At 42.0% G+C, this 21,470-nt stretch overlaps 2 protein-coding genes across 2 annotated transcripts; both read left to right on the plus strand.

The window, feature by feature from the left end:
- Positions 1-3,007: 3,007 nt before the first annotated feature.
- CCNB1 (cyclin B1) lies at positions 3,008-8,158 on the plus strand. Its single transcript, XM_033164343.1, has 9 exons — positions 3,008-3,156; positions 3,670-3,825; positions 3,932-4,042; positions 5,310-5,492; positions 5,841-5,999; positions 6,400-6,636; positions 7,160-7,300; positions 7,650-7,760; positions 7,946-8,158. Exons 1-9 carry the CDS (start codon positions 3,136-3,138, stop codon positions 8,048-8,050), a joined length of 1,224 nt encoding a protein of 407 aa, XP_033020234.1. The 5' UTR covers positions 3,008-3,135; the 3' UTR covers positions 8,051-8,158.
- A 2,546-nt stretch (positions 8,159-10,704) lies between these two features.
- CENPH (centromere protein H) lies at positions 10,705-21,140 on the plus strand. The gene is made up of 9 exons (XM_033164590.1): positions 10,705-10,856; positions 12,564-12,619; positions 12,894-12,942; positions 14,057-14,131; positions 15,363-15,419; positions 17,624-17,687; positions 18,178-18,229; positions 19,718-19,881; positions 20,392-21,140. The coding sequence occupies exons 1-9, from the start codon at positions 10,732-10,734 to the stop codon at positions 20,482-20,484; spliced, it is 735 nt and encodes a 244-aa protein (XP_033020481.1). The 5' UTR covers positions 10,705-10,731; the 3' UTR covers positions 20,485-21,140.
- The last annotated feature ends 330 nt before the right edge of the window (positions 21,141-21,470 follow it).

A 21,470-nucleotide genomic window follows, 5' to 3' on the forward strand; every position in this document is an offset into this window, starting at 1 on the left:
CCAGCAGGAGTAACAAATCACAATCTCTGGCATAGCAATTTAAAAAGCACATGTCCCAATACCAACCATTGGTAGACCACGCTTCTCATATCGCAGCAGTGTAAGAACTGTCAATTTATTCCTACTCTCTACTCCTGTTCGTTAATTATTACTGACAGTTACAGAAAAAATGGGGTTGGCTTTTACAGGGATTCAGTGTTCCCTAAAACCATTATCAGTCAGAGAGGTAGGATCCAGTGAAAGCAAGGAAACCCTTTATTTTCTGTTGCAACAGGGGTTTCCTTGCAAGGAGGTGAGGTCCAAAGTCTGTAAGCCCCTTTAAAGACTTTTGAAATTGTCCTACCTAGAGATGCTTTAGTTTTTGGATCCAGGTCCCAGGCATACCCTATTCATATACAAAATAGGCCCTCAAGACATAATATGTAGGATTTGTAAGTGAAAAGAACTTCTCCAAGATAATTCCTCCTGCAGACAAAATATTTGGGGTCATTAAGACATATTGGGTGATAACCCAGATCTACCTCTCTTTTAAATCGTTCTCTGGTATGGAGGCTGATCTTAGGGACAAGTTACATATTTTTGTTAGAAAATCAGCAATTTCACATTTGAGTTATTCAGCAACTCTTGGATGGATACTATTTGGACCTGGTAATATATATTTGTTTTGTTTTAATTCAATAACCCTGGGCTTCCTTTGGAGGAAGGTTCTGATATAAAAATAAATACATAATGCCTAGGACTTCATCTCTTGTCATCACTATTTGCCTCAGTTCCTCCTTGAGTTAGTTCAGGCATAAGGATTCTGTTGAAGAGAGATGCAAAGATTTCTCTGCAGTTTTCCTCCTTTAGTATATATTTGATTCCCTTCTAGAGACAGATAAATCAAGTTGTGGTTTTGAAACCCCCAAGTATTCAGCAGTTAACAGGAAATAACATTTCCTGCTTGCTTTCATTTTCCATCACCAGCACACAAGAGTACTCTCCCCTCCTGTGGTTTCCACCAGTTAGTATCCAGAAGCATTACTGCCTCTGACCATGAAGGCAGTAACAATTTTTAAAAATTGGTAGGGGGGGGACCCTAAAATGGGACAGGGACTGAGCATGCTCAGTGGCTATGACATGCTGACTTGAGTTCCTTGGACAGGTAGGTAGCCGTGTTGGTCTGCCATAGTCAAAACAAAATAAAATAAAAAATTCCTTCCAGTAGCACCTTAGAGACCAACTAAGTTTGTTCTTGGTATGAGCTTTCGTGTGCATGCACACTTCTTCAGATACACTGAAACAGAAGTCAGCAGACCCTTAAATATAGTGAGGGAGTGGGGAGGGGTATTACTCAGAAGGGTGGTGGGACTGGGTGATCAGCTGATAGGTGTGGAAAACCTTGACGACTGTTAACAACTGCAATTATTACAGGGCCTTACAGGGAAAGGCAAGGGGTGAGATGGCTAAAGATAGCTTTGTCATGTATAATGAGATAAGAATCCAATGTCTTTGTTCAGACCAGGTTTCTCCATGGTTTTAAGTTTGGTGATTAGTTGCAGTTCAGCCAGTGGCAGTTGTTAACAGTTGTCAAGGTTTTCCACACCTATCAGCTGATCACCCATTCCCACTACCCTTCTGTGCTACTGGAAGGAATTTTTTATTTTATTTTGTTTTGAGTTCCTTGGAGGAAGTTACATAAATGTTAATAGCTACAATGTAACCAGGATGTGGATGGCACTGGGTTAAACCACAGGGCCTAGGGCTTGCCAATCAGAAGGTCAGCGGTTCAAATCCCCGTGACGGGGTGAGCTCCTGTTTGGTCCCTGCTCCTCCCAACCTAGCAGTTTGAAAGCACGGAGTGCAAGTAGATAAATAGGTACCGCTCTGGCGGGAAAGTAAACGGTGTTTCCGTGCACTGCTCTGGTTCTCCAGAAGCGGCTTAGTCATGCTGGTCACATGACCTGGAAGCTGTACACTGGCTCCCTTTGCCAGTAAAGCGAGATGAACACCGCAACCACAGAGTCGCCCGCGACTGGACCCTAACGGTCAGGGATCCTTTACCTTTTAACCAAGACTCTATAATACAGCTCTCACCCCAAATACTTTGTAACAACTTGAGACTGTTCAGTTTTGGGGAGGAAGGAAAACTGTTGTTAACAGCATTTATATAGCACTTTTAAGTGTTTAATGCACGACAGATGCAGTATATTGATGTAATTCTTACAATAATCCTGCAATGTAGGTTACTGTCCCCATATTGCAGTTTTAGGTTAGGGGCTGAGGTGAGATGCTAATGCTTTTGTAAGGCCACCCACTGAATTCATGGCAAAGGTGAGCCAGAGACCTCAGCCTATCCATGTTTTTCCTCTATGCTTGCCTAGTCCTAAGAGATTTATTCCTTATCCTTTTCAACGCTTTTATGACAAAGATTCAATCAGTATACATTTCCCACCATAGGGTAGGAAAAACCTGCGGCTGTTGCATTCCTTCCTATGGTGACGCTATTAAAATTACAAGTGGGTTAATTTTGGAAAAAACGTTGTACTGTAGTCCAAAACATTCTTGTGCAATGAGCTCGGCTTTGCCCAATTTATTTTTTTGTAAAAAAGAAAGAAAGAAAAAGAAATTGGACCAATGGAAGTTCAAAATCCGGCGCACGTAAGCAAGCGGGAGAGGACGCACAACTCAGAAACACAGTCCCATAAGGAGAACTATCATAGTTTGGGTTGATTTCTTGATAGCCAGTAGGTACTTTTCTAGATGAGAAGCAAACAGCTCCGCCTATTTATTCTCCCTCGTCCACCAGCTGAGCTCCCAAACTGAAAGCTAGCCACCCTTTCCACGTGACCTTCCGCATCTTCTCGCCACGCCTCCCTTTTCGAACACCCGGAGAAGTCAGACTCCTTGTAGCTGTGGAAACGCATTCTGGGTGTAACGCCGCACGGCCAATGGGAAGCGGCGGACGCCGAGAGAGGCAGCCAATGAGCGCAGGCTGGTGCGAGTTTTAAACCTGAGGCGGTAGGTGGGGGGGCCGTCGGACTCGTGCGCAGTAGGAATCGGCCGCTTCGGAGCTTGGGCGAGGAAGAGAGTTTGCTGGGAGCAGAGGCGGCTGGTTCGGATAACATCTCGTGTTGCGCCGATCGAGTCTGTGTCATGGCTTTGCGAGTCACCCGGGTAGGAAAGGGGCTTTTGGGGGGGGGGGTGTTTTTCCGGCTTCTTGCTGCGCCCTCTTTTTTGCAACAGCTGGCAAACTTAAGGCTGCAGTCCTATGCAGGCGTATAGATGCGGCTTACTCCCGAGGAAACGTGCATAAGCTTCTGTTTCACAGAAAGTAAGGGCAGGTGGTGCTAGTAACTGCTTAATGCCACTTGAAAAATGGAATTATGCTGTGTCGAGTTTTTTCTGCCTACCAAAATTACTAAATCGGTCCCCAGGCCCATTTTGGGGGGGGGGGGGTTGTTGGGCGTTGCCCTGGCTTGTTGAGTTCTACCAGTTGTGAATTGGTTAAGGCTTCAGCTTAATTAGTACTGTGTCTCATCAAAATCGATAGGAGGAGGGCTTTTAAGGTAGGGAAGCTTGTAAAGTTCAGAACTCTTATTCCTACCCATCCTCACTTTATCAGAAAGCTGTGCAAATGCTTCCCGGTGAAACGTAGGTACTTACACAGGGTCTTCCTCCTTCCTGCAGAACACTAAGACCAACGCAGAGAACAAAATCAAGGCTGTAATGGCAGCTACCAAGCGGGGAGGTGACGGTGCCAGACCCGGCTTGAGGCCTAGGACTGCCTTGGGGGACATTGGCAACAAGGCATGTGAAGCAAAAGCCAAGGCTGTGATGAAAAAGGTAAGTGTCTGCTTCCCTACCCACTTCCAACTAGAGCTTAACATTGGGAACTATCAGGGCTACTGCAATGATTCCTCCCTCTACCCTCTTCTTTTCCCTCACCCAGGAAATACTGAAACCTTCAGTTTTGGACAAAGTTACTAAAAAAGTCACAAGACCTACCGAACAGCCAAATGAATCTGTGAAGGAAGAAAAGCCAATCCTTGAATCCGTTAAGGTATCAAATGACTTAAAGATAGGCCTAGCTTTATGGTTGGGTGGGGCATGGGGGTTAAGGATTATGAATATTTTTGCTATATATGTTGTACATATGTTGTCTCGATATTGAAACTGCTATTTTTGAGCATTAATTGGCTACCCTTAGCAATAATTGGCAGGCTGCATACTGAGGCTTGGGTTTTAACCCCTTGGTGGGCTACATTGTCAAACTTAAGGCTGTCTGAACAATGTACCTTAATGGCACACAACTTTCTTTCAGGGCTTGCAAAGTGTGTGTTCAGTGGTCTCCGAAACACCACTGGGTATTTCCTGCTGCCAGATTAATACTGATTTTCTCTTAGGAAAATAAACTATGAATATAGTATTGTGGGTCCCCCCCCTCCCCGATGCAGAAACTTGAGACAAACCATGTCTATTACAATGGGCTTTTGAATCTTTAATTGCAATCCCTTTGGTTGCAGGTCCAATACTCAATCCAGTATCTGACTTAAGGTGGATATTTGAATCCTTGTACCTTAGCACTTGTCTCTGATTTCTCACACTACTACTACCGGTACTACTGTTCTTTCCCACCCCTTTTGGGCTATAGCTTAGTTCTTCCTGCAGCCTGGGTATTTACCACTGGATCCCTTTATGCTTCTTTACCCATTAGCATCATGATTACACCTGGGTCAGTAACACGCAAGTAGCTCTTCATCCTGTGCAATGCTCTTATACAAAATATTGATCAAGAGTCTGGCATTTCCCTTCTGGTCAGCATTCGTGGGCCATATGGGCAGAGCAACAAATGAGAAGCTTACCTTTGCACCATACATAGCGTGGTTTACATACATACACACACACACCCCTCCCCAGACAACAGGCAAAATAGTCCTAGGACACATTCCAGCCAGACAAAAACACTTTTGCAAATCAGGGCCTTTAGAATCTCTGCGGAGATTCTAAAGACCAATAGGCTACATTTGGCCTCTAGGCCTGAGATTCCCCCAACCCTGACATGGATGCAGCACCCACGCAGCAGAGACTTGCAGTTGACTTGTAATTGGGCTATTACATACAGAGATCACATACACCTTTTGCCTACCAATCTATAGAGTGGTCAGAGGACTCATGATGCAGCCACCTTGCTGAAGCTAAACAGGCCTAAGTCCTGTCAGTGCCTGAATTAGGAGCCCAGTTGCAGCCCCATGTATGCTGCCATGAGTTCCACAATCCAAGGAGACATGTAGCTCAGATATTAATAAGTGAAAACCTCTCTTCAACAGTTGGAGTCTCCATCTCCCAGCCCAATGGAGACTTCTGGTTGTGCACCAGCAGAGGAAGTACTGTGCCAGGCCTTTTCAGATGTTCTGCTTGAAGTGAAAGACATTGATACAGATGATGCTTCAGATCCAAACCTTTGCAGCGAATATGTGAAGGATATCTACAACTACCTGAGAGATCTTGAGGTTGGTTCAAGTAGCTAAGGCAAGCCTGATGCATGCCTCTGGAAACTGAGGTTACTTCCAAATCTAAGTTAACTAGGAAATTTCACTACTTAAGTTTGTGCACAGCAGGTGTGCCCCCCCCCCAAAAAAATGACAGCAGCAACTAAGAGTCTTGCTCTTTGCGTGCCCTTGCTGTGCTTGCAAAAAATATCAGTGGAATCCAAACTTAGTTTATAAAACTGGGGGCAAGGAACTTGCTAGTTCAAAAACAATGAATGGTGGCAACACATCAGCTTCAGCTGCAACAAGCCTTCCTTCCTTTCATTTGTGCAGGTAAACGTGATTTGAAATCTGTTGTTTTCTTCACAGGGTCAGCAGTCAGTGAGACCAAACTACTTGGCAGGCCAGGAAATTACTGGGAACATGCGGGCAGTCCTAATTGACTGGCTTGTGCAGGTCCAGATGAAATTCAAACTCCTGCAAGAGACTATGTACATGACTGTTGCCATTATTGACCGCTTTATGCAGGTAAGAGCAGCATGGCAACACTTTTCTTTTTTGGCCTGTTTGCAGCTGTATTTCCTTAAGAATCTGCAGGGACACAGAAGGCAGAGGGGCTTAGCTGCATTGTATGGAGGCAATACATTGCATTACAATGTTTCCCACGCTCAGTGAATTTGATCGTACGTGGAACGATGCACTTTCCTTTTAAATTGAAAGCTGCATGCTTAGTAGATGCACATACTACACAGCTCTCCCAGGGTAGCTAGACTGGAGGTGGCTTATCAGTCCAGGAAGTTGACCATTGAACTTGCAGTGGAACAAATGCATAAATACTCCTTGCTGAAGAGTGTGACCGCTTTGGGACTAAGTGGTCTTCCCCAATATTGTTATTAGCCAGTTTGGCTAACAGTTGTTTCCATTGCAGAACAACAAAGTTCATAAGAGGATGCTGCAGCTGGTTGGTGTAACAGCCATGTTCGTTGCCAGCAAATACGAAGAAATGTACCCTCCAGAAATTGGTGACTTTGCCTTTGTGACGGATAACACCTACACCAACGTGCAAATTAGGCAAATGGAGATGAAGATCCTAAGATCACTGGACTTCAATCTTGGTCGTCCTCTTCCACTGCATTTCCTACGGAGGGCATCAAAAATTGGAGAGGTAATGCTGTTTAAGGGGATGGCAATCTCACTAGGTCACAGTATGACACTCCTGAGTCAAATATGTGTTTAGGAAGATCAAACTTGGAATCCTAAAATGGCTCCTTTTGGCATGAGGAGGTGTATTCAGTATCCTACAAGTAGGCCAGCCTTCTCCAACCTGGTTCCTTCCAAGTGGGTGAGTCCCATTGGCTGCAGCCAGCATGACTATTGGGAGTTGGGCCAAAACAACTGAAAGACACAAACTTGGGGAAAGCAGAAGTAGGCTATCGCTACTTTTATGAGCATTGGTGGTTCAAAATGGAGCCTGGCAAATTTAAAATTGGCTATGGAGTTGGATTGTTTTGTCCTGAAAAAGCTGTAAAAAGCTCAACATTTTGCTTTGTCTTAACTATGTATAGCTGAAGGCACAACCTTTTGATTCGGTTCTTCAGATAGGCAGAAGTGTAATGCAAGGCACAGTGTTCCTTGTTGATCTTCAGGGTTCACTGGCGATAAACACTATCTTACCCTAACTATTCCAGGCCGATGTACAGCAACACACACTTGCAAAATACCTGATGGAGCTCTCACTGGTGGATTATGACATGGCACATTACCCTCCCTCTCAAATTGCTGCTGCGGCCTTTTGCCTATCTACTAAAATACTTGAAGAGGGAGAATGGGTAAGTAACTGAGCCCAGAGATAGCCTTAAATTCGTAAGGTAAAAGACTTCGCTTTTCACCTCCACTAAATACCAAAAATGACTTTGGGTATTTGTTTCCATGACTTTCATTCCCATGTGTGAGCTAGAATTGCTAGAGCAGAGTGGCTTGGAGAATAAGCTGTGAACCTGGAAGATCTGCCTCAAAACTTGCCTCTGCTACAAACCCTCTAGGTAGCCTTAAGCACGCCGTTATGTGTGCCAGGGTCCCTAGATCAAGTACGAAGGAGGTTCATAGGACATTCTGAGCTCTTCCACGACCTTCAGTGTTGCTCAGAAGGATTTCTAATGCTTAACTTCTTGCCCTTAGACAACAGCTCTACAACACTACATGCAGTATACCGAGACTGATCTTATTCCTGTTATGCAGCATATGGCAAAGAATGTGATGTTGGTAAACAAAGGCAATGCAAAGCATCTGGTAAGCAAAAACCATACCACTGTGCGTCTGGTTACATGTAAGTCCTAACTTGCTACTAAACGAGGTTTATAGCTAGGTCAATGTGATTAAGCACAGGTGTGCTTTGGTTATGCTAATATATAGTGATATGGTTGGCTCTACAATGGTGCAAAAATTATGTTAACTATTGATCAATCTCTCCACAGACTGTCAAGAACAAATATGCAACCAGCAAGCATGGGAAGATCAGCACCCTTCCAGCACTGAACTCTGCAGTCATAAAGGATCTGGCTAAACCATTCTCGAAATAAACCTAATTTAACTGTTGGACAAAGTTGACACCGTGTGTTGCTACTTAAGTGTGTGTATATTATAAATATAGTGGTTATAAGTTTTAATAAACTTCTTTTTTACTTTAACCTCCTTGTCATGGTCTAATTGAAATTCCTGAACTGCAGATTAGCTAGTGAGTTGTTGATTCACAAAGGTAGTCTATAATTTTAAATAAGCTTTAAATCTTTCACTTCTTGATATGAAGATGGTTGTATGTTCTTTAGCTCAATGGAGCATACATGAGCAAACTTTACTAAAAAGCAGCTGATTGGCAAACCATTATAAAATTATACTTTGGGGAAACTAATTTGACTAGACTTTTAGGTTGCCTCTTTGCAGAAAAAGTAAGTTGCAAGAACAACTTATAATAGTCAAGAACTCTTCCTGTTCTTTTAAAGTCTATTTTATTGCTGTCCTGTAGCCACTCTTGTTAGGATGACCAAGCTGCTATTTTGGACACAAGTGGAAATCAAATGTAATCACAGGTACATGGAACATAAAATGAGCCATGACTACTTGACGTTTAGATCAGTCTCTGATACCTGGGATGTAAGGCCTCCCTTCCCTCCTGTTGTTGTTTAGTCGTTTAGTTGTGTCTGACTCTTCGTGACCCCATGGACCAGAGCACGCCAGTCCAACCATCTTGTCCTCTATCATCCCCTTCTCCTTGTGCCCTCCATCTTTCCCAACATCAGGGTCTTTTCCAAGGAGTCTTCTCTTATGGGGTGGCCAATTCTCTTAGTGTAGTTTTTAAACTTCAATACTTGTTGCAGCAGCAATTATGAAGGAATAACAGAACACACTTTTAAATTAACATTGTTTTAGCTAATGCAAAAAGGTCCATAGAGAAATTATAGCTGTCAGCTCAGGCCTTACAAATTGGATTTTCTGGAGAGGGCAGCTGAGATATACCCTAGTTTTTATTATTTGAATTTATAATAAATTGCCTGGGGCGTTTCATACTGTAGCTTCCAGAGTTTGGTGAAAGTTTAATAAAACAACTTGATTGGGGAAGGTTAGCCTGAAGCTAGTCAACTTTAGGGTTCTGTCACTTTAAAAGTAGCAAGCCATGCTGAAAAGGATGGGAAATGGCTGCCTATCTGAATTGGTGCAATCATTGAGGGACTTCAATTTATCTGAGCCAGGTGCAACATGTGTGCTATTCCTGCAGTTGGGTGTGGTGGGAGGAAAAATATTTATTCAGAGCAACTCAACCATGCTAGTAAGGATTAATGGTCACAAATTTGCAAGACCTGTGATCTTGGGAAGAGCACTACTACAATTACACTGATTGGAAATATTTCCAGTTCAATCGGGCAAAAGGGAGGGTATTGCACACTTGAATTTGTCTAAACACAAGATAGCTGCAGCTGTTGTTAAAACCAACCAATGTAATGACTACAATGAACGTGGTCATGTATGATATACGTCAGTCTTGGCAGATGCTAAGGTATAGCGAGCTCTAGTAAGCCCATCCTACTTCTATTTACACAAGTAACTGGCTGTTTCTCATGAGGTGGCCAGAGTATTTGAGCCCCAGCTTCGGAATTTGTCCTTCCATTGAGCACTCAGGGTTGATTTCCTTCAGAATGGATAGGTTTGATCTTTTTGCAGTCCATGGGACTCTCAAGAGTCTCCTCCAGCACAATTCAAAACCATAAATTCTCCAGTGATCACCCTACCCTTATATATAGGTCAACTCTTCGCAAAACCACACCTTGATCAACTCCCACCCGCAAACCAATGTCTCCACCATGGAAAGGCGAGTGGATCCAGAATTGGCCTCCACAGTCACTTACGGACTCATTGTTAAAACCGTGTTTATGGAAGACAATCTTACTGGGCTACAAGTGATTGCCAAATAAGAATATAGGGGTCTGGTGACTTCTGCTTCAATGTATCTGAAGCGTACATGCACACGAAAGCTTATACCCAGAACAAACTTAGTTGGTCTATAAGGTTCTACTGGACAACTTGTTATTTTTTCATCCTAACACTGCAAATTCACTAGTTCAACCAAATTCAAGGTGTAAATGTTACAGGTGGGTAGCCGTGTTGGTCTGCCATAGTCGAAACAAAATAGAAAATTCTTTTCAGTAGCACCTTAGAGACCACCTTAGAGACACACTTCTTCAGAAGTGTGCATGCACACGAAAGCTCATACCAAGAACAAACACAGTTGGTCTCTAAGGTGCTACTGAAGAATTTTCTATTTTGTTTCAAGGTGTAAGTGTGTTTAGGATTGCAGCCTTAAGCCCCGCCCCTTGGTTTAATTGGTTTATAATCGACCACCCTCATTTACCTATTTTGTTTTATGTGTGTGCACGCGAGAGGGGACCTAACGCTGTATTAGTAGTAGTAATTAATAAAATGATGGCCCACGAAAAAAACTCTCTTCCCCTTCTGCGGGGTCCAATCGCGGCTCCACGTAGTTGACGCGACGCCCCGCCCCCTTGAAGAGGAGCTGTCTTCGGCACGCCCATCGCAGCTGGGAGGTTGGCCCACCAGGCCGGAAGGTAGAGCGTCTTCGGATTTCGTTCGGAGCTGGAGGAGGAGATGGCAGTGGGGCTTATCTCAGGCAGGAGCAATCGATCGCCGCTCTCCCTCGCGATCGTGACGTAAGGCTGCGGCGGCGGGCCTTTTGAAACAGAGGGAAGGGATGGAAACGAGGGGGAGCGCGATGGCGGCTCCTCTCGACGGCTTCGTTGAAGAGACATCAGAAGAAGCCCGACGGCTCGACGGCGAGGAGGGGCAGGAGAAGCTGGACATAGTGTCGCTTTTAAGGTCAGGCCCTCTCTGTGTATTGGTGTCGGGCGGAGTCTCAACACACACTCACACTCCCTCTCATAGGAGCCAACGCCCTTCGCTCCCCCATAAAATATTTGAAGGGGCCGCCGCCCTAGAGTTGATGGGCATTATGCCCCCCCAAAAAAATATTTTATTCATGTTGGCACCCCTGCCCTCTCTACAAGCACCCACGCACAAACACACACCCTCCAAACTGCCGCATTTGCTGTTTCCAATCATGGTAGATTTGAATTTCTGTGCCACCTCTATAATATTTAGAAAGACCAAAGAAATGTATTGGAAGCATGTAAACCTTAATTGTGCATATAAAGGTAAAAGGACCCCTGACCATTAGGTCCAGTCGCGGATAACTCTGGGGTTGCGGCGCTCATCTCGCTTTACTGGCTGTGGGAGCCAGTGTTTGTACACAGACAGCTTCCGGATCATGTGGCCAGCATGACTAAGCCGCTACCCGCGTCCCTGTAATTGTGCATATAGTTATTTATTAAAGTGCCAGGGTTGGTGCAATGGGTCTGTGCATCTGGCTGTTAAGCAGAAGGTTAGTGGTTTGAGCCCACCCAGGCATGGCTGTGGCAGGATTCCTGCGTTGCAGGGGGTTGGACTAGATTATCCTCAGGGTCCCGTCCAACTTTATGATTCTGTGACTTTTATTTGTTGCTTCCCAAGCAAAAAAGTCCTGAAGCGATTTAACAGTGAAAACATGCATAAAAAACAACTTCAGGTCCAATACAAAACAAAATTCTACCCTTAAGAGGCTTGTGGGAAAAGGAAATTCTTCAAAAGACTATAGAGGCAGCATCTGATATGCAGTGGGAGGGAGTTTCAAAGAGTAGGTGCTGCCACACTAAAGCCCCAATTTCTACATTGCATGGAGCAGGCCTCCTGAGGATATGTTATCTGTAAGAAACCCTCTCCTTCAGAGTGCGGTCATAGGCTGGGCATAAAGGGATAAGATTATATTTTGGAGATTATGGTTCCAGGCTGTATTGGGCTTTGTCCAGCTGTATTGACATTACAGCTAGTTGAGCCATTGTGTTTTGCATTAGCTGCAGCTTCCAAACCAACCTCAATGGCACCCACACACTCTCAAGTTATAGGTTATGAGTTTCAAGTGGTAGACTATGCTTGAGCCCCCCCTTAAAATTCCTGGATCCAACATGGATTCAATTGCTGGAATATCCAAGACAGTCTGATAATGGCCTGCTAATTATGATTCATTAAGAGAACAAAGGGAGTGGCTCTGTGCCAGAGGCCAAATGGGTGGGCCTCCCTCCCTGATTAGTTAGGTAAAAGTAAAAGGCCATAGTTGAAAATTCAGTTATGTTATGTGAATGAGAAGTTGGGAGAGAGGCTGCAGGCTGCAAAGCCAGAGAGTGAGTCATGGCTGATTTCTTCTGGAATCCAAGGTTGTGGTAATGGGAAAAGCAAGACCCTTTTGGGATGTTAATTTTTTTATTATTATTAAATTTGTATATTGCCCTTCATCCGAAGATTGGGTCTTTCTAAATACATACCTAGCTCCTCTTTAAAAATACTGATCAGAATGCTACTATCTTTAAGATTTCATTATCAGATAAAAGGTGGATGTTATTAATTCATATGTGAACAAGATAATTTTTTTGTAAACTACTACCAGATCCACTCTTGATTTTCCCCCCTGTTAATTTGTTTTTTACTTTGTAGAATAAGAGAACAAATAAACCAACAACTTTTGGAATATAATGCAACAATTAATGCAAGTAAGTGTGTGACTACCATTGTGAAAAAGAAAAAAACTTTCTTATGTTTATATATTGCTAAATAAAAAATACAGTACAAACATGTAAAGTTATTTGATTATCCCTTGTTTAGAAAGTAAATACCAGGATGAAGTCTCTTGAGGACCTTATTTCTCTTTGTAATGTATAATCCTATGAAATGGTGTTTTAAAACTTACTATACTATTGGCATGTTGCTCTTGGGAGGGAAAGTGTTTTTCAGTTAATTCTAATATATTCGTATTTTATGTGACAGCTGAAGAAATCATTACGGATCAAGTTATTGATGAAAAGGCCCTTGTGTGGTATGTCGTCATAACTTATTAATGCATATGCTACTATGATGTTTCCATAGTTTTCCCCCACGTACAGTTCAAACAAGCAAAAATTTACTTTTGTGCTCTATGCAAAATACAAAGAGCTAACAGCAGTGTTATGTTTGTGAGAAGGAAATGGGCACAAAGCATCAACTTGTATCTCTTTACATGTTGCATAGTCTAGTTCATTTCTATTTGCAGAATTATCTGTGATTTAACAAAATAACTGAACATGTAGTATTTATAAACTATCAGGCTTGTGTTTAAAAGTGTCTAAAATATCTTATCTTTATGCTTGTTCCGAGTTTAAATGGCAAGCTTTGGAACTGTTTATCCTTAATAAACATAGTTGAAAGTAAACTGTACTTATTTCAGTGGGATGTATCTCCAAGGGAATGCATGTGAAAGCAAGGTAAATGGGATAAGCAGCTTGTGGTTTTGTTCATTGTGCACAGACCATGTTAAAAAAATAATAAACTGGAAGTTCTGTGGCCAGTTTAAATTGTGTAAATGGCTGTCCGCATATTTTGTATGTTTGCCCCTTGTAATCAAGAAGAGCAACAAGCTGTCCATGGTGTTAATACTCCATTCCCTGTCTGGGGAATTTTGCTCAATCCCTTATCATCCCCTTCCCCTGTATTGTCCACACACCCAACCTTGTTTTATAGCCTTGGGGTCTAGAAACTGTATTAATTTCTCAATGAAAGTTGAAATCTGTATGCTGAATGCTGCATCCAATAACAAGTTACGTGCTTGTGCAGCATGGTCTCAGAAAGTTTTCCACCCAATAATGCTGGCAACACAGATGTTACATTAAATGCGGAGGAGCAGCAGATATCATTATATGAATAATTTTAGCATTACATATCTACTTGCTGTTCTACATCTCCAAGTTCCCAGTGCAACTTGCAAAAAGAGTAAGGACCAATATCTGAGCAGAGCAATATTGCTCTTCAAACATCAATAACTAGGAAAATGTGTTAAAAACTTCTCCAGTTGTTAGAAAAGTTTGATAGAAGAATCACCTTCTAAGAAATAAACTTTTCAGATCACCTGATCCTTGGTTTCTGTTTACCTGAGATTTCTTTAATGTTGCTCTTAGCACAATAGAAGACTTGGAAAGGGAATTGGAAGAAGTGAAGCTATCACACAAACACAAAACTTTGGCATTACAAAGGTAAAGATTCAATCTTTCTGAAAAGTTGAAGTATAATAATAATAAATTTTTATTTCTACCCCGCCCTTCCCAATCCAAAAACCGGGCTCAGAGCAGCTAACAACAAATATAAGACAATGATTAAACAACTTAAAAAACAGCTTAGAAACAGCATAAAAAACAAACATCAGTGGGATCACCAGGGCTAACTGGCCAGGTTAGTCATGCTAGGCCAGTAGGGAGACTAGGGAGGAATTTTAATGTAGGGACCCAGAAGGGTTTCTTCAGAAAGAAGGGAAAGGGAAAAGGAATAGGGGATCAGGCTAGATTAAAGGCCAGGCGGAATAACTGTCTTACAGGCACTGCGGAAGGAGGTCAGGTCCTGCAGGGCCCTAGTCTCGTGGGACAGAGTATTCCACCAGGTTGGAGCCAACACTGAAAAAGCCCTGGCCCTTGTGGAGGATAATCTGGCTTATTATGGGCCCGGGGCCCTTAAACTATTGTTATTTGTGGACCTTAAGGTCCTCTGTGGGGCATACCAGGAGAGGCGGTCCCATAAGTACGAGGTTCCTAAGCCACATAGGCTATAACATATGACATGAATGAAGAACTAACGTAGATTGGAGGAACTGAAAATACACTGTGTCTGTTACCACAGGGATGGCTTGTTTGGTCAGATTCTTACTACATGGAAGATAAAAAATCCAAGCCACAATCCAGCAAATGTTATGTGGAATTAAGATCCACTGAAATTAATGGGCTTGTGCATCCAACTCAGTGCTTGATTGTGCAGCAAAGTTACATATGTGAAATTATGCTTTACAAAATTGAGCATTAAAAAAACTTTTTATTCTGCAGCTGCCTTCTATTGAACTTCATTTATGTCTGTTTCTTTTTTTTAATGATTTAGTGGTTTAGTGAATATATAAATATAACCTATGACGTTTAGCACATGAAACAGCTTAACCACTAATTGAAAAAAAATATATTATTGGAATTTCCTCAGAAATATAAACACAAGCTTCCTTACTATACAGAGTTTTATATACATCTTGATCTTTGAAATACTCTGATGTGATCTGTAATGTTTATCCAGTAGGTTATGGTGCAACACTTGTTCATGGAAATGTGTATATGAAAGCACAAAAAAAATTCTTAGAATCCAGTTCTTATTTCTTCTGTAAATGTCCTAGACACACTGTCATGCATTTCCTCAGAACACATCTTACTTTTCTTCTTTTTAACTTTATAGGTTGCAAGTAAATGATGCACTTAGATCCAAGCTGAGGGACAATGATGACAACTTAAAGTAAGGGGATTTGAAAGTCCAAGGAGTTCTTTAAACTGATTTATATAACTGACAAGAGTATTTGTGGCTTGTTTAATGACTATGGAATTGATATGCAAATACTGCTTCTGTGGATAATAGAATATTTCAGAAAGGCACTCTGGTTAGACAACTGATATTCCTAGATGAAATTTCTAGTCCCTTATAGTTGGTTTAAATCAGCTGTCGCAATGCCCTATTTTTGTCCTTTGTAAAACTCTCCTACTGTGGTTCCATTTAACTACAACTGGGATACAGTTTAAAACTAGAATCAGGTTAAAATTACCGGTAGCTGTGATCTCAGCAAACCTGTTCCTTAGAATTGTGCTGCTGCTGATTTTTGTAGAAGCTGCTGCTTTTGTTTTTGGTTTGTTTGTTTGGCAGCGTCCACTAACAGAGTAAGCGCCTATGTCATTTACCTCCCCATAACATGTTTTGGCTGTTTCTCACAGGAAAGTCATAACAGTGAAAGTAACTCCCCTAGGAAAACAGCTGAGGAGGGGAAAACATGGACAATAAAAAAGTGGGCGGTCTAGCATGCTGCTGTCCCCACCCTGGTTTTTAAATGGCTCCAGCCCCTTTGCTTCATAGGAACTTGACCAAATCTGCATTACAGCACACAGGTGCTGTTGCCGTAAAGGTAAAGGGAGCCCTGACCATTAGGTCCAGTTGCGGGCGACTCTGGGGTTGTGGCGCTCATCTCACTTTACAGGCATACCGGTACATCTTCCGGGTCATGTGGCCAGCATGACTAAGCCACTTCTGGCGAACCAGAGCAGCACACGGAAGCGCTGTTTACCTTCCCGCCAGAGCAGTACCTATTTATCTATGTGCACTGCATGCTTTCAAACTGCTAGGTTGGCAGGAGCAGGGACTGAGCAACGGGAGCCCACCCTGTCATGGGGATTTGAACTGCCGACCTTCTGCTCGGCAAGCCCTAGGTTCTGTGGTTTAACCCACAGCACCACCCACGTCCCTGGCTAACATGTACTTTTGAGTCTTTTTCTCTAAATACTGCATTTTTCTTGTTGTTGAATATCTTGATGCCTGGGTGTGTTGCATGCTTAGCTGGCATAATACACACATAGAAGTACTTGTAAAAGCCAAAGACAGATCTCTTGATATATGAATATTTGGCCATTAGAAATACCCCCATCACCTGGCTTTTAGAGCTGATCTGGTGCAGGCAGTTTTCAACTCTTTTTGTTAGAGAAAAGTGGATTGAAGTCAAACTGCCTTCACTTAAATTGAGTCTGTGAATAGATTTAAACCAAGGGTGGGGAATCTGTGGCCCTCCAGATGTTGTTAGCCTACGTTTGTTTGTTTGTTTGTTTGTTTGTTTGTTTGTTTGTTTGTTTATCAATCAGAGTTTCTACACCACTCAACATAAAGATATCTAGGCACCAAAGCAAGAAACTCAATATGATATAATATAACATAAAATACAGAATAAAACTGTATATCATGTTCAGTAAAACATACAAGGCTGGGTCATACTGCAGGGAAAATGTGTCAATAAAGTCTTAACCAAGATTCCAAAATATATTTTCCATAATCCCTGACTATTGGCCATCCCAGTTGATGGGAATTGGCTAACACCTGGAAGACTCAAGAGTTTCGCAGGCCTGGTGTAAACTAAGGACCAAATGAAATGCTGTACACAAAATGCACAAGAATATAACAACCACTTTAGGATGGGATGATTTGTAGAGAAATAGCAGTATGGGGGCTGCTTAATCTTTGGCAACTGCTTTCTGCTGCAACTCCCCCTGTGGGAAACACATTTGAAACTCTGTAGGGGAAAAAAAACAATGTGGGAAGGGGGGATTTACAGTAGAGAACCACAGCCAGGGAAATAATTAAGCAGCTTAATCCAACACTGCATAATCACTCTAAATCACCCCATCCCAAAGAGAAAGGGCTGTAGTTCGGTGGTAGAGCTTTGCATGCTTTGCTGGGAATGTCCCCTATCTGAAACCCTGAAGAGCCACTGCCAGTCATGTAAACAGTACTGAGCTAGGTGGACCAGTGGTCTTCCTTGACATAAGACAACTTTATATGTCCCTATATATGCTTTTCTTAGAAGAAAAGGGCATCAGGCTTCTGTTTAAGTGCATTTGCATATAAGTTTGATTTGATTGTATGGGCCTCAGGGTCATGCTGATTTCTGTTTATGCTTTCATTAGGTTGATCGAGCAGACTATAAAACACATTGTGATGCTTAGTACTGCAGTAATTAAATCAAAGCAGGCAAGTATATCTTTTCTGTTAAAACGTGGGGTGTGGGCAGGAAGGTACCCCAAGAACAGTATAAAGGCTCATTGTCTAGAAAATATATATTTGCAACCCATGGAAGTCCTAAAATTAATATTCAGTTACAGTATTACTTTGGGGTGTCAGGGGTGGAGTAGTGGGGAGGACACATTGTGCTCTTTACAAGGCAGCTTGTCCACCTTTGGTCCCCACCCTGCACCTGTGGCTCCTAGAAGCTGTCAGCATGCAACAGTAGCCACACTCTGAGAACGGCTTTGACTGGCCAGCTAAACCAGGTGAGGGGAGTCAATGGGTCTCAAACACTCAGTGAATAAGGGACTTCTGAATATGTAAAGTGTTTTGACTTCACCTCTAGAAGAGCACTCCATTGTCTCTCGAAGTAGACGGATGCCAACAAGTATTACTCTAACAACCGGGGTAGATATTTTTTTACAAAATATCTTAATGAACTGCTTTTTTAATATAGCAGTCACGTGAACTGGAAGAAAAATTGAATGAAGTTAAGCAGAGAAGACAATGTAAGTTTTAACAGTCGTGAAATATCGGTTTCCCTTTTGTATCTTATAAAGGTGGTGTGCCATAAAAATGAGAGTGTGTTGGAAACATTATCATTCCACTCAATAATGGATGTGCACATTATAAATTCCCATGAATAGTCAGTCTGGTGGTTAGTGCAAAAGGGGTGTGGGGAGGAAGGTACCCCAAGAACAGTATAAAGGCCACATCACAGTACCATTGTGTGCAATTACACAGGTGCTAAGGTTACTTTCTGTGGGCATGCAAGAACAATAATGGAGATAGGTAAGCATCCCCACAAAGCTTTCCGTTAACTACTCCAATTCTGGACTTACTGGATGATTACTGCCACTTGCTTTACTCATGTTTTCATTAGAAAAGAACCTTAAGCCATATTATGGCCTTAATGCAGGTCCATGCAGAGCTTGTCTGAAGCCCAGGGCAGGAGGCTTGTCCGTGAGACAGGCCAATGCCTAATCTGACCTGAAACTACACACTAGTATGCAGAATGCAGGTCCAGATTTTACTATCAAAGCCTTGCATTGCATACGGACAGGCATAGTTGTTTCACCCCATATGTCCCCGGTCTGTCACAGGGCGTTCTTGGCATGACAGCATGTCTGGAGGGCCCCTTGGCTAGCTTAGCCCTCCGATGCCCAGGGCAAGTGGGCCTGGCTGCCCCCACCCTCACAGACCTGCCTTAATGTGTGCACACTTTCTTCCAAAACTAAGTTTTTGTAGAATCAGCAGAACTTGTTTTTATTTGCACACTCACATATACTTCTAAATACACGGGGAATCCCCTTAGTATGTAGAAACTAGTGCCTTGATTTTTCTTTGGTCCATTTTGCTTCTAAACAGCCAGGCGCTCCCCACTCAAAGTTTGCAATTAGTATATAAGATCACCTACCTTTGATCTTTGTTGCTACTCAGTGCTGACTTGCTACTTTTTACAAGCAGTATTGAAATGCAATACTTGCATTGTAGTAGCTTCTTTAAGTGTATTGTAGCTCTTTATTGGTTGTATTAATACTATGCATGCCCATAAGTCTGCTCTGGAAGGTCCCCCAATCCTGCAGAGCAGCTTTTGAGGATGCGTAGATGGCTGCAGGAGGGGAAAAAAGGAAAGGGAATTGAAGTTGTGTCAGATGGAAGGCTGTTCTGCTTGAATGGAATCCGTTCTGGAAGTCCGTTCAACTTCCAAAATGTTCGAAAACCAATCACTGCTTCTGATTGGCTGCAGGAAGCTCCTGCAACCAATCGGAAGCCCCATCGGACGTTCGGGTTCCAAAAGAACATTCACAAACCAGAACAATCGCTTCCGGGTTTGGGAGCCAAAACGTATAAGTTTCAGGGTGTTCGACAACCAAGGTACAACTGTATTTCTTTATTTTAGAATCATGTCATAAATCACTCACTACAAAGCCTATTCTTGCACTAGGGTTTGGAAAATGACCAAGTTTCATATTTTTCTCCTCATAATTCAATAGCACTAAATCAAGCTATGAATTGCAAACTGGCAGATATACATAATAGGAAAATGAAACAAAAAGAGCAACTCGACAATATGGAAGTGAGTGAAATGTTGAAGAAAGCCCGTAGAAATCTGCAAAAGGAAATTGAGAAGACGACATTGATTCAAAACATCTTCCAGGTAAAATAGTTCATTTTGATCACCTATGACAAATCTGTACTAAATATAAATTGAGTCAATTTATATCCTACTAGCAAGAATGACTTTACTGATGAGAAAGCTGCTTTTACAGGGGAATTTTGTGATCTATTGACAGTTTAATATATTAAACTTTAAAATTTCTGCGCCTAGATGGAGAATGACCAAACGTATAACTTGCACGATGCATGACCACTTTATCAGCCCACATTTTTATTCCTTTTTTAGTATTGACATCCTGAAGAGAGTTCCGTTTGCTATCAATTAAGTGAAATTAATGGCCTTGTGTTATGTTTAAAGATTGTAAATATGAAAAATATATAATATCTGCCACAATACTGAAAATATATAATATCTGCAAAGATAAGGCGCAACCTAAGTGAACCTTGAATTGAAATGAGTGTGTTTGCATCTTAAAGCAACCCCATAATTGGGAGCATGGAGTATCTGATGTATTTTTTTTAAAAGCTAAACAAACTGATTTTGTTTCAGAATCTCATTATTGGAAATGGGGTCAATTGGGCAGAAGATCCAGCTTTGAAGGAAATTGTTCTGCAACTGGAGAAAAATGTTTCTACAATGTGAAGAAGAAGCAGAGCAGTACAATTTCTATAGTTTGCTAATTCAGAGGAGAAGCAGTAGTGTGACTAGCTATTGTGACAAAGAGGTTTGTTTTCATAATCATAACTGTAATGGCGCTTAATTATATTGATGCACAGATGGACTTGAGGACTTCCTGCTGTAAAATATGGTGACTAACTTAATGGCTAGATTTTTTTTGCTATACCTTGGAAGAATCATTCCAGTTTTATGGAAGGAGCTATTAACAAAGAGTATTGTAACTACAACATTCTTACCATCGCCTCCTCAATTTCCAGAAAAATTATTGGCTGTTGCCTTGGAATGAAGACAGAGCAATAGGTTTGCCTTTTAAATATTGTTTCCTGCTGGGAAGGCAGGAATGCCTTTCCTTACATTTTGACTGACTTTACCACCTATAAGTAGCACATCATTTTTATGTGCCACTGGAAAGCAGCTTAGCATTTTGAGGGATCATTTTTGTGATCATTTTTGTTATATTCAATGGATTTCCAAAGCCATTTCACTACAGTGGCGTGTTATGCATGTTTAGTTAACTGTTGTGCATTTAAATAGTTGGCTGCTGCTATTATTGCAGTGCCATCAGTATTCATGTAACATTGTGCATTTAAGTGTTTCATTAAAAAAGTTAGATGCCTGACTCCAAGGAACTTAAAATCTAAAATAATGAGGAACATAATGAAGGAAAGGACATGGGTGGAGAAATCTTACTGTAGCATGACCATAGGTTGAATTCTAGTATTGTTTATACATGTTATGCCATATTGTTGGTTGCGTTTGCAGTGAAATAAAATAGCTTTGTGTCTTCTATATGGTTCAGGGTCTTTTCTAGGGAGTCTTCTCTTCTCATGAGGTGGCCAAAGTACTGGAGCCTCAACTTCAGGATCTGTCCTTCCAGTGAGCACTCAGGGCTGATTTCTTTGAGAATGGATAGGTTTGATCTTCTTGCAGTCCATGGGACTCTCAAGAGT

Source organism: Lacerta agilis, chromosome 11 (assembly GCF_009819535.1).
Source record: "Lacerta agilis isolate rLacAgi1 chromosome 11, rLacAgi1.pri, whole genome shotgun sequence".
Taxonomy (NCBI): domain Eukaryota; kingdom Metazoa; phylum Chordata; class Lepidosauria; order Squamata; family Lacertidae; genus Lacerta; species Lacerta agilis.

Coding starts and splice junctions, on each gene's coding strand:
- CCNB1 (XM_033164343.1), top strand. CDS start 3,136: ATGGCTTTGCGAGTCACCCGG. Junction 3,826..3,931: donor CCAAGGCTGTGATGAAAAAG/GTAAGTGTCTGC, acceptor TCCCTCACCCAG/GAAATACTGAAACCTTCAGT. Junction 6,637..7,159: donor GGGCATCAAAAATTGGAGAG/GTAATGCTGTTT, acceptor TAACTATTCCAG/GCCGATGTACAGCAACACAC.
- CENPH (XM_033164590.1), top strand. CDS start 10,732: ATGGAAACGAGGGGGAGCGCGATGGCGGCTCCTCTCGACGGCTTCGTT. Junction 12,620..12,893: donor TAATGCAACAATTAATGCAA/GTAAGTGTGTGA, acceptor TTTATGTGACAG/CTGAAGAAATCATTACGGAT. Junction 19,882..20,391: donor TGATTCAAAACATCTTCCAG/GTAAAATAGTTC, acceptor ATTTTGTTTCAG/AATCTCATTATTGGAAATGG.